Genomic DNA, 13,708 nt, shown 5'->3' with positions numbered 1-13,708 from the left:
GAAAAGACCGAGGATGCAGATAAAAATTAGTTATGACGAGTTATTAGTCAGCAAAACAAGCTCAAAGTGGAAGAAAATGCCTCTGAAACCAAAAAGAGATCTCAGGATTCCACATGACGCTCTGAGAAAAAGTTTTTTTTTTGTATGTTTTAACGTAAACAAAGGAATCCATAAATACTGAAAGCGGATCTGCCCTCGCTTTTCTTTAATCACGGTTTGATTCAATATTGTTAGATTTTGCTAAATGTGATCAGAAATTGTTTACAAACCGACGTTTACTCAATTGACTTTACAAAAATTTTCGAGGTCTTATTTGTTTGGCAACAAACGAATTTAATCAAAATTAAACGAATAATGATGATGTAGATCAGATTTTTATTAATTTGAATTATTTAAAAATAGTACTGTTGAGCGTCAGAAGAAGAAAACATTGTTTCCTATATAAATTGCAGAAGATTTGAGTTCTGCTCAACAAAAAAAATAATTTCTGAGGAAATTATTATCTCTTTTGAAAAAAAGCAGCTTTTAACTGCCAAATCATATGACGTTTCAATAACCATCAAGTTTATATTCTCAAACTTGTTATCCAAATTTCTACAACAATCTGATTCCACATTTGAATGCTTCTTTCTGAGGATTATTTTCCTGAAATACCCAAAGTTGCCCTGTTCCTTTTCCACATTTTCTCAAATAAAACTATGTTTGCAGGCAATTTTTTAGCACTCAATGAGTTTCCTCAAAAATGATTCTAAAACTAGGAACATTGTTTTTATTTATAAAACTTTCTGCTGCTGAGTTCGCACATTCATTTCAAAGATCTCTGAACTTCTCAGATTTTTCTCATGTTGCATACTTTGATTCCTCAGTTCAAATGCAGATTAATACGTCGAAGACCCGAGAAGTTCAGGTCTGGAAACAAGATTGAATTAAATTACAACAGTAAGGGTGCCAAAGATCTAACCAGCGTTTCATGAGATATTTAATTTCGTATTCAATTCATTTATAATGTAGCTATAAACAATTTAAGTAAACTTTTTCAAGTAATATGGCCCTTCGAGAGGAAGACTATCTCACACAGACTTGCGGAAACGATTATTCGGTTAAACGATTATTAAAAGAAAAACAAATTTCATATTTGAACGTTTTTACAAAAAGAATTTGATTTCAATGGGCTAAACAAATGTAACTTCTAATACGCAACACTAACGCAAATTGAGAAATTTTTAGAAACATTGATTATATCATTTGTTTTATTGGCAAAATTACTGGTTTTGATCATAGTTTTTCGGACAAAATCTACAAAAGGATATAAGAATGTTAATCTATCACGTTCCGATTGATGTCATATTCAAAAGAGGCTGGAATATTTTGCGAGTTCTTGTAAAAGTTTGGAAAAAAATTGTGCACATTAATTAAACATAACCAACTAACGTCGCACGAAATACTCTCAACCGACAGGTGAGTGGTTGGCTTCGTCAGTAGTAGCTAGCCTCGGTATAGTGAGGCTAGCTTTAGCTAAACTGAAAGGGCGTTAGGTGAGCGCAGCGGTGGGGGGGGGGGTGCATCGGGAGGGATGGGGTGGGGGCAACAGTGGGTGGGGGTTGCGGGCAACGGTGGGAGGAGGTCTTTGGCTGCACGGGGCCCTTACGTCCTGAATGATGTGCAGGGGGTTGATGTTGATATGGGGGTGGGGGGGGGGGGGTTGGGGAAGGTTCAACTTCCTAGAAACACCCTTCACACCATAAGTTAAGTCTCGAAAACAGTTTTTGTTAACCGAATACTTGGAGACTAATGAATTGAAAGGCTCTAAGAGCACTTAATGCCCGCTGGATGCTAACTGTTTATCACGTTTTTAGAACGAAAAGTCAAATGGGTCAGACGAAAAATCGGTCAAGCAAAAATGGCATAGAAAAGACCAACCGGACTAATAGAATTGCAACAAACATCGTTTGAAAGCAATTAATTATATGGAAGGACCTTTCTCACCTAATTCTTGAAAAAAACTGCCCAAAATCGACCTGCGTCACTGCATTATCATAAATCCCAACTTGCCATGATTCAAATTTCGTTCACCTAAACATTATCTTTAGTGAAAAAATGAACAATTAAGGTAATTTATTTCAAAAAGCTTTAATATTTGCGGCTTTTATATATATATAGATAAATTGATGGATTAGGTTTTTGACTTGAATCACGATAGTGCTCACTTCTCTTATTATATAGTAGAGTGGATCAATTGGCGATAGCAGACATTGTAGAGAATTTTGCAGCTTGCAATACGCTGCTCATTGCTAAATTTATTTTAGGCTTAAAAAGTGAAGACTTGTCTGGCTTGAAACTAATAATTTTTATCTCAAGTGAACCAAACAAATATTGTTTCTGTTATCAGTGCAGGTTCACCTTGGAATCCGTTTTCATCTTAGGTGAGTGTAAGATAATTTAAGTATGGATCAGATATCTAAATTTAATCTCGACTGTTTTACTCGCTTTTTGTTAACTAACCAGTGAAAACTATGTATTGTTTGCCTTTTATGAGTTCTTTGCAACCAATTTCACAAAAGAACTAATTAAGTAATACTTCAAAACGGATAAAAATTTTTTAAAAAAGCGTGCATCTTTGTCATCAATATGTTACAAAAAAAGTTAGGGTCAATTTACCTTATTATCTTTAACATGAAAAATTTTACCTTAACTTTATTTAGTGTATAGATAAGGAAAATTTCACCTTAATTTTTCCTAAACTTGACGTTTTTCGTAACTCCAAATTTACTTTAACTTATTTAGTGTGGAGCTATTTATTATGATTCTTATTTTTCTTCATTCTTTGTTCGTCAAGAGTTTTGTTATTGGTCAATGCCTTAATCAACTCTTCCATTGCATTTTACTTGAATAATAAAATTTGTAAAACCTCAAACAATATGTTATGACGATAATGCCGCAAGAGTCAAGAATAAGGTTGAAGAAAACCAAAATCTTTACTCATTAAAGTTATCACTAAAATTTTGATTCGTTTTGAGCGTGGTCAGGCTAGTGGATATCCAATGTAGAAATAAGTCCTATATTTGCAATTTTACACGAGCAGAGTCCACAACTTCTGTTACTGAAATCCATTATAGACGAATTTTTAAAATAAAAAATTATTCAGTTTCCACACCGAGAATTTTCACTGAAATCGGAAACTATAATGAGAGCGTGTTCTAATATTTAGTGTGTTTTTTAGCAACCTGCGCATCCCAAGAACGTGGTCATCAATTTGGATGCTAGCATTGACATGAAAAACTCTCCGACGCCTGCACCCAATCCTGCAGCTGCAGGTGCACCTGCTCCTGCCGTCCTGGGAGCTCCTGGAACTCCGGCTACCCCTGGAACCCCTGCTGCCCCTGGAACCCCTGCTGCCCCTGGAACTCCTGCCGCCCCTGCATCTCCTGCTGCGCCTGCAACTCCTGCTGCCCCAGGAGCTCCCGCTATCCCTGGAAGTCCTGCTGACCCCGTAGCGACTGCTGGTGCTCCTCCACCTCCCCCTGGTGTTTTGTCTTCTGTGCCTACTATTTCGTTGACTCCTCCTCCTCCACAAAACAGCAACCACAAACCAGATATGGCACCAAGTAATTAGATAGATACGAATAATTTTGAAAAAAGATAGTTTTTAGTTACAAAAATACATTACACAAAAGCAAAATCGATACCTTTATCATTTTATCGCAGCTCAAACGCGCTCAGAGATATAAACTCTTAGAAACGCAAAATTACAAGCATATCATAAATGTTTGCTTTATTTTTCGCCATAGAATACTAGAAGCAGAACAACTTTTAGGCAATCTGAAAGATCTAGAATTATATTAATAGAAACAACTTTTATGAAATCGGAAAAAGAAAAAAATGAAAAGCATATGCGAGTGATTTAATTTTTTTTAATGTTACATAAGACAGCATGTACAAGGATCATAATTGTAACAAAAATGACAAAACAAATTTGCTAAAGTAACATTACATGGCAACAGAAACTGAAAAAAATGTTCGCCGTTGTTGCGTCTGCTCCACTTTTATCCACAGTTAATTCAATGTTTCACAATTCTAAATAAAAACATCAGGCTAAAATTTAATAGCTTTAATTTAACATAGCTGGAAGATTGCCAGAAAATAGCCGCAATAGATTCGTAGATCGGCAGTCTCAAGAAAAACAGTAAAAACGAGAGACCAAAAAAAATCGTCTTTTCATTGAAGGCTGATATGTTATATTTTGATTTAAAATCTGTGTAAGTTTTTGCTGCCTCTATTAGCTGCTCTCAAAAAACCTTCATTTAGAGTGACACACACCCATTTGACCTTATCTCTTTGAATTAAAGTAAATAAAAGTCAATTCCAAAATGAGGAAGTCATTTTTGAGAGTGAGGTAAGTCAAGTGTGACCAAAAATTTGATCACGCGAATTAACAAAAAAACTCGCTTCACTAAGAGCAAAAAATGACGTCACGCATGCATTTCAGTTGAAATTGCATGAAGGAATGAACAAAAAGTGACGTAATATCGTCATAATAAAAATCATGACGAAGAAATAAAAAAGCATAGCAGGACAAGTCCTGACGTACAATTCAAAGAATTTTCATTGACTTAACAAACAGCTAGAGCTAGAACAAACAATGAGTGAACTGGGAAAATTATTTCTAAAAAAAATCAGATAAAAAAACAAAAAAACAGAAAATCAATGTCAAAATGCTGCTAGGGAGAACAAAAAAAACACTAGTGAGATATGTAATTTTGATTCTAACAAAAAAAATAGGTCCAGAATGAGCTGTGAATGGATTCTGAAAATCATTTAGAAGAAAATTCGATCCAAAATTTAAAAAAAAAACAGAAAAAAAACAAAGTAAAATTGCCAGATGTGAACAAAAAACCACTACCGAGAAACCGAATTTTTGTTCAAACACTGTTTTCTCTCTCTGCTTTAAAATTAGAGCGAAAAATATTCACGCTGCAAAACCATTAGCTTTTTCGCTTCATTTCTTTTTTTGGCCTGACCAAAATAACTACTCCCATTTGACTTCAAAAATCATGAAAATGTGTGAACAGATCTTAAGAAAAAAACATAGCCGGAAGAATTCCGGAAACGACTCGAAAGAAAAAATTGCCCATACAATTAACTACACAACTAACAACTAGAACAATTATTGTGAACCTTGAAATTCCACAAACGGCTTAAAAAATTTAAGGAAGAATAGAAACGGCATTCAAAAACAAATTGATTAAAAAAAACGGGAAATGAGTTTGTTTTATTAGAACAAGGAAATATAAAACCGGGTAAAGTTTTTTCCAATTAGAGCAATGAAAAACTCGCAAAACATTGGGCAAGTCATAATAGGCTAAGACATTTGTCTAAGACTAAGAAAAAAAACTGCGAAAAAAAATAAAAATGGTTTAATTTCTCAATTTTTCTGTCAATTTTCCGAAGAAAAAAATTAGTTACATCAATAAAATTTCAGTCAGTTGGTAGCTGAATGTTCCTTAAGTATCAAACTTCTATTCGAATCCCACTTAAAGTATTAAAACAAAAAACAGGCAAAAAATCATTAAATTCCGTCTAAAAATCAGCAAAACTGATCAAAAACCTCCAAATGAGCATTAAACTCAAAATTAACTACTTGAAACCTTCAATTACTATCAAAATAAGCCTGAAATTAATACAATATCATAACCAAACCTCATAATTATCAAAATTTTCAAAAAACTGCTTTTAAAAGCCGCGCGTGAACAAAAATATTTCGCTCGCTTAGAGAAAATTTTTTACCCATCAATTTCTCGCTCTCTCAAAAACAGCAGTATGAACAAAAACCACTCTCTTTTGGCTCCGGTCTTCACTTTTTTTCAGCACCAAAATGACTCCAAATTTTTTCACGCGTTTCATTTCCCGCTTCAAAAATCACTTCAAATTGATTTAAAAAAAGGACTTCTCCAATACTCCTCTTCGAGTCGTAAAAAAAGACAGCGCCCCAATACAATTCAAATTCTTTGAATTGTAAAAAAACCAAGAGAAGACCAATAATAGCCCCAGCTATCGCTGTGCGGCTATTAAAAAGAATGCAACGGAAATTGATTTTTTAGAGCAGCCAGAACTTTTTTCAGTAATCATCAAATGGCCTTCGCAATTAATTGACATCTCCTTTTTTTAATTTTTTGAACTGTGGTATATTGATACACATTCAAAGTATCTAACTTAATATATAGTTTGGTTCAAATTGTAGAATTGCTTAAATTTTAAAGCCGGTTACGTTAGGGGGCAATTCCACCGAAGGGTAGGCTACTGCTAATCGTTACTCGTGCTCCTCACTGTCTTAGGTCATTCGTTCCCGTTGTACGCCCCTCGGGATAGCCTCTAAACGCAATTACTCAAAAGCTCAATTACTCCCTTGGGCGTTCTGCTCAACTTGGTCAACAACTCTGGTCCTGGCCTTGCTTATAGTTGGCGTGTCTAACGTCTGTTGGAGGTCAACAGTATCTTGAGGACCGTAAGTTTGATGTATGCTCCTCATGAGGATCTTCCGTGGCGTTGCTCCGATCAAGGGTCCATGGGTTCTTTTGACAAAGTTTCCTATAATTGATGACTAGCAATCACGTACCTTGATCTCACCTCCTACTTTATGGTATCTCTGCCACTTTGAACTCTCTTGTCTACCTAGCACACTCCACTGTCTCTTTTGTTACACACTCCTACGTCTTTGCCCTGCGTCGAAGCCACCCTGTTGCTATTTCCCCCTCTCTGCCTCTTGGTTCCAACACAAACAAGCAAACATACAAAAAACAAAGCGGACTGTTTACCTCTGGTGTGTTGTCCTCTCACTTCTAATCTACTCTGTGAAACTCACACCACAGTTCCGTCTGATTCAATGTGGTCGTTGTTAAAGGACTACAAAGAGGGTGGAAAATATGAAATGAACAAACTCTAGTTTTTAGGGCTACTAGCATTCATCAACAAAATACCTTATTCTTTAGTCATTTTCAATGTATGACATTGTCATAAACTGTTTGCCAATCAATAATTACCAACTTAGACCCTTGTATTAATAGCAGTTTACGTCTTCATCAAGTACAATTTGAATCTCTAACCGAAACAATTAATGCATATTGAGACAAAACCATTTCCTTTATAAGCGGCTCAGCAAAATTGGTTCCTATTGTAAAACTTTTGTTGTTTCCACATAAGTGTGTTTAGACACATTAGGGAAACTTTACGCATAATGAACTTTGTTCACTTTTCGCGGTTCATTTTTCTGGGCGCTCTTCTGATTCTGAGTGCTAATTTTGCGCATTTAACCAAAACCTGTTAGGGATAAACAGCAACAGCCTTCCTCCACGAAAAAATTGATCGACTTCGAAAAAAATTTGCCATAATTCATCTTCGAGATGTGAAACTTACGCCGAAAAGATGGAAGCGGCACCCCTCAAAAGACCTCTCGAATTATCATTTCTGCCCCGTCGAAGCAACTCTCGCCGCAGAGCTGACAGCGGCCAAAAAACCTCGCCTGGAAGAGAAAAACCTTCGGCCCCATCCAGAGGCGGCATTACACTCATGGAATGTACTGTAGCCTTCAATAACAACAGTTTCTACAGTTATTAGATTCGCTAGTCACTGGGGGGGGGGGGTTGAGGGTTTTTTTTGTAGGAGGGACTGGTGGCGGTGGAGAGTTAATTTGTTTACGGTAAGCAACATTTTTCTTACAACCTCCTGTGGTCCAAACTTTTCTCCACGAAAGTTAGAATGTTTCAGAAAGAAAGAGGAATCCCAACAAACTTAGTTCTATTAGAGTCTATTAGGTCTGGACAGTTTTCGTCTGCAATGTCCTTGAAAATTTGCTGAATCTTTGCTCGTCTAAACGCTCAACATCAAGCTCTTTGTACTTGGAGTGCGGAATAGGTGGTTGTCAACGCTCAACTTCTGGTTGCATTCGTACACCATGACAGCTTCCATCCTCTGCATTTGCTCTAGACTGGCAGCACAGCAGATGAGGAAATCGCAAAAAAGATGTTATTTTTTTCACACCACTAACTGTGATTCAAACCGCTGCGTTGAGCAGAAAAAACAATACACAGCCGCAGGGTACTACCCCGTGTCGTAGGAGCTGCTGGTGTTACGGTTGTTAGTACTTCAAATTTTCTGTCAATCAGTGGTTTGACCAAGTTGATGAGAGATTCATTAGCCAGCTCGTCATCGCTCGGCTCTTGAAGCTGTAATTTGAAATTACTGAAGAAAATTTGACTTTAATCAATTCATCTTGATTCGAGTTTTGTTTGTCAAAGTAGGCAAGCTTTTTTCTCATCAATTTTGGTAATTTTATCTCAATAATCTCTCCCGAAAGTTCAAAAGTGTGCGTGATATGTTGCTGAGCTTAGTAGTATAAAAAGCTGACTAGAACCACACCGGGGGGGGGGACATTATGTATTAAGATAGGGAATGCAGAAATTGTCCCCCTAGGGGAGACACTTAGGGGGACATTTAACGCAAATTCGCAGTAAATGTCCCCCTAAGTGCCCCCCTAGGGGACAATTTCTGCATTCCCTATCTTAATACATAATGTCCCCCCCCCCACCCCCGTTGTGGTTCTGATCAGCTCCTATTTTTTTTTCTGAAAAAAAAATTGTATTTCACAAAAATTTGATGTTTTTGTCTCTAAAAGATGTGAACTAGTTTGAAACATGTTCTGTGAGTAAAAAAAAAGTAGTCGGAAACACCTTTTTTGAAAATTGAATTTTTTGTCCCATCGGGGGACAATAACTTATAAAATTTTTTGAAAAATGGCGCCTAAAAAATTTTTCTTGATTTTTTGGCTTTAATCAATGTGAAATATTGTGAAACATGTTTTGTGAGTGAAAAAAATGTCGGAAACATTTTTTTCGAAAAATGAAATTTTGGTCCCATAGGGGGACAATAACTTGTAATTTTTTTTGAAAAATGAGGACTAAAAAATTTTTGTCAATTTTTTGGCTTTAATCAATGTGGAATATTGTGAAACATGTTTTGTGAGTGAAAAAAGTTGTCGCAAACACTTTTTTCGAAAAATGAAATTTTGGTCCCATAGGGGGACAATAACTTGTAAAAGTTTTTGAAAAATGGGGCCTAAAAAATTTTCCTTGATTTTTTGGCTTTAATCAATGTGAAATGTTGTGAAACATGTTTTGTGAGTGAAAAAAGTTGTCTGAAACACTTTTTTCGAAAATCGAAATTTTGGTCCCATAGGGGGACAATAACTTGTAAAAATTTTTGCAAAATGGGGTCTAAAAAATTTTTGTCAATTTTTTGGCTTTAATCAATGTGAAATGTTATGAAAATGGGGTCCAAAAATTTTCAACGCTATTTCACTTTTAATCAATATGAGAAGTTGTGAAACACGTTTGGTGTGATAAACAACAACATTCATCTTACCACCACACCCCAAACACTCCGCTAAACATCAGCCAATTACAATTACCACAAACATACACCACAATGCATGCACACTTACATACATATATACGTACATACATACACGCATACATCTATACTTACATACATACATTCATACACATACATACATAAATAAACACATTGATAAAAAAACCAGAGTTGTACAAGGAAATAATTTTTCACGTAATTATGTGTACAATTATGGTCATTATCACTTATGTCCATAAATGTACACATAAATGGGACAAAAACAAAAAAAATAATAACTAACCTATATAAAATCATTAATGATATATTGAGTAGAGAGTCATCGGATCATGCCAAAACATGTTCAGGGTCACAAAACTTTCCAAAATAAATTGACCTATCGGAGTGCTTGATTTATTATTCAAGTTGACAACCAATCAGAATTGAAAGATTTATAAACAAAGACAAAAGTTTTATCACTGAGAGGTAACATAAATTTTACACACATATCTTAGCGACAATTATATTTCGTAGCTGCTTGTTCTTTGTTAGATCCAGAAGTTGACGGAGAAATAGCACTTAAATTTAGACCCTATGGTGGTTTCATTGGAATTGATAATTCAAGACTAGATCCCTTATTGAAACGGAGCAAAGTGCTACGACTTCATGCTGCACTGCATGACGCCGCTGGATTTATAAAAGATTGCCGAAACAAAGGCCCTGGATATGTTAACGCTTTCCGATACTCACCAGTAAACAATTGTCTTTTTGGACACCTGACAGGAATATTATTCATTCTATCAGTGACAATTTTTCATTCACAATTGTTTCGTGAATTGGAATGTTAGAAAATTTTGGCAGCAAAACCACAAATATTATTGTCCTCGATCTCGAAGGTTTCAACCTCAAGTCCCTTGGATTTATTATTAAAGAACTCAGTTTGTGTTCCAGTTACAACGATACAATATTTTTCAAACCGCCGCTTAAATTCGCTGATTTACCCGCACACGATAGACAAATTCTTATTTGGCTGACCAATAACCTACACGGTCTTGATTGGGACGAAGGTGATATACCTCACTGTGATTTGAAAACAATCTGTCTGAGTTTCAGTTTCCGATTCACACGGAAAATCTTTTTTGCCAAAGGCATTGAAAAGTGTGAGCTCCTCAGTAAGCTTTTACAAAAAACTGTTTATAATCTGGAAGATCTAAATTACCCCCGAATCTCAGAGATAATATCAGAAGAACAAGTTCCCTCCTGTTATCATCATTCAAACTTTCGTTCAATAAACGATCAATTATCAAACCACTACGCGGAACGTAAAGCGAGAATATTTTCACATTGGAAACAAAGTGATGCACAGAGAAGACACAGCAACTTTAACAACTTATCTGTCAGACAACTTGAAGATATTCACTTGCTTGACTCCACTTGACGATCAGCCGATTGTAATAATCAACAGAGTTCAGGATCCGTCTCCACCAATACAGAATAATTTTTCAAGTGATCAACAGAACCGAGCGAACTATCTCAACAACAAGCCAAACACAGCACAACAACCGCGTTACAACTCGCTTTATAGTGCAGCAGCAAAGCGTTAATTTGAAACCATTACTCTTTCTCTCGACGAGCTAGACAGCTTTAGGGCTTTCCTGCCCGTGATAGATAATTTCTATCACTTCCAACTGTACATAAAAAATAAACAGAGAGCTCGAGAACATCGGAATCAGTTCAATTATGGCTATGAACCAAACAAACCAGAAGCCTATGCAGTCCCCCAAAGAGCAGCGAATCCAACGTTGGAAGCAATGGGCGGACAAAAAAGTTCCTCAATTTAGATTGAAAAAAAACACCACCAGAACGTGAGATATCACTTATTGAGATGCCGAATGAGTTGCGATTATATGTCTTGGAGCATCCCGAAGTTGAAAAAGTCTTCAGTCAACCATCGTTCGAGGAAAATGACTCATCAACCGTTTGTTATAAACTAGAGATAAAAAGTCATATTAAAGGTTTCAATTTGTTTGAGTTCTGGTACATGAAACAGTTGCCCAAAGAATAATTCAAAAATTTAACATTTTGTATCATTCTTGTTTCAATTCACGTTTCAATTAATTATTTTTCTCCAATGAATCAAAGAGACGAGGCTGACGCCGGCATCAGTAATTTAGTCTTTGATGTAAACAACAAGGAGAGGCCCCCATGGCGTTGTTGTTCAAATTCAACAGTGCCAAGGCCCGAAGTAATATTTTTTGTTCAAGTTAGTATCATTGTGTTAATGATCATTCTTTGCTTTTCTATGCTCTTTCTATTATCAGAAAGCTGTGAAGAGAAATCAATTTGGATTGCTCTCTTATCGAGTTTAGTTGGTTACATTTTACCTAATCCCAAACTATGAACAAAGTTATTCTTACACATGACAGGGTATTCATGTCAATTGTAGGACCAAGTGGTTGTGGTAAAACAAAAGTCTTGTTTCGAATGCTAAAAGGTTCGACCTTTTATCCACGTTTTGAGAAAATTTATTATTTTTACAAAGAGTTCCAACCACTTTTCAAAGATATGCAACAAGTTATACCAGGGATTGAGTTTCTAAAATACTCAGGCTTTGATATAACAAAAAATCTATCGCATTGATGCTTATCTATGATGATTCATGTGAAGAAATCTTCAACAATAAAGAATTTGTAAAAATAGCTACCTCAGGACGTCATCGCAAATTACATGTTATATACGTCAAGCATAATTTGTTTCATCAAAGCAAATGGTCCAGAACCATTTATCTGAATACAACACACATAATATTATTCAAGCCGCTTCGTGACATTCAACAAATTGAATATCTTGGAAAACAGTTGAATCGTCTCCAACTGATAAAAGAAGCATACAAACTAGCAACTGCGGAGCCATTTGGACAGTTTGTTATTGATCTCGATCCCAAAACCAGTCTACGGTTTACGATTTGCGTCACATATTATTGGACCTAATCCTTCAATTTTTTACATTCCTTCGGAGGAAGCCGTTGTTACACCAATTACGAATGAAAAGGAAACATTTGCTTATGCTCAAGCAATGGGCAAATAGCACAAACAAGAACTCCAACATTGAATCCGAGTTACTTAAAGACGGCGACTTCATTTGGTTTCTGAGTGACTGTGTGATGAACGTACTCTCTGGAGTTGTTCCAGTCAATAAAAAAGAACTAAAAAAATTTGAAAAAACTCTGCTTCAACTTTCAAACAGGAAAGTAGGGAAAACTGAACGGTTAAAAATAATTCAATCTCCCTCGGGCAACAATCTCATTCAACTCATAGCATTACCCTGCATTGAATATCTAGAACAAAATGCATACTGAAGAGTTTGTGTTAATACCTAAACAGATGTATACAAGAGAACAACCTCACGTCTCTCAATTACTCAGCAACAAAAATATTCACAATCCAGCCAAGCAGATATCGCTTCTCCAGAGAAACAGGTCACCATCAGCTCCTTCTGCCTCGCAACAGGATACAGAACAACAAACTGACGCTTCAGTGGATGATAGAAGTACAATAAACGAGTCTATGGCGAAATAATTTACGACAGACAACACATCGACTATCAAAAAAGGAGTGCTGAATAATATTAGAATCTTGAAGGGGATAAAGTTTGAAAGAGCAAATACAATACTGGACATAATAGAGGAATCAGATTCTGTGTCCTTGGACTCATCAAAGAGATTGCTTATTAATGGTACAAATACAGAAGTTCTTGCTGCTACATTTCTTTACAATTTACAGCAAACCACTTGCAAACTATCTTTCGAACAATTCAGTGTATTAACACATCTCGATATTGGGTCGCATTTGACTTGTAACACATACGCCAAAAAGTTTCTAAATTTATCATCTGAAGAGAGACTGCGATTTTTGGAATATGAGTCGGACAAAGATGTTGCTTCAAAATCCCAGCGAAAGAAAACAAAAGCTTCTGACAGAGACCAGAGAAACTTTGAAGAGGCAGAAAAAGAAATCAAACCAACCAGCACCTGGGAGAATTACTTCCTATCAAGTTAAACAGTTAGACAAATTGTACACTAAAGGCAGTGCTGCATTTGGTAGCATTGCTAACTTGAAGGAGGCTAGCGGTTTCACCAGAGGCAAAATTATTCGCTATCTTCAGTCTAAAGCCCCGTACACAAAATACAGACAATTCAGGAAAAGTTTTCCCCAACTGAAAGCTGTTGCATATAGAATAAATGAAATCTGGTCTGTCGATGTTGCGTATATGGATAAAGTTGCCCAACGAAACAACGGTGTAAAAT

General features: G+C 36.1%; 1 protein-coding gene across 1 annotated transcript in view; it reads left to right on the top strand.

Annotated features, from left to right (window-relative positions):
• LOC142354753 (uncharacterized) overlaps positions 1-13,708 on the top strand; it is a 255,263-nt gene that overhangs the window by 223,242 nt on the left and 18,313 nt on the right. Inside the window, exon 3 of the mRNA XM_075407137.1 lies at positions 3,221-3,605. Within this exon, the coding sequence (XP_075263252.1) occupies positions 3,221-3,605 (385 nt within the window). The remainder of the gene's footprint in view (positions 1-3,220; positions 3,606-13,708) is intronic.

The sequence above is a fragment of the Convolutriloba macropyga genome, chromosome 15 (assembly GCF_964194025.1).
Source record: "Convolutriloba macropyga chromosome 15, txConMacr16.3, whole genome shotgun sequence".
Lineage (NCBI taxonomy): Eukaryota > Metazoa > Xenacoelomorpha > Acoela > Convolutidae > Convolutriloba > Convolutriloba macropyga.
This window is presented reverse-complemented; position numbering and strand designations above follow the sequence as displayed.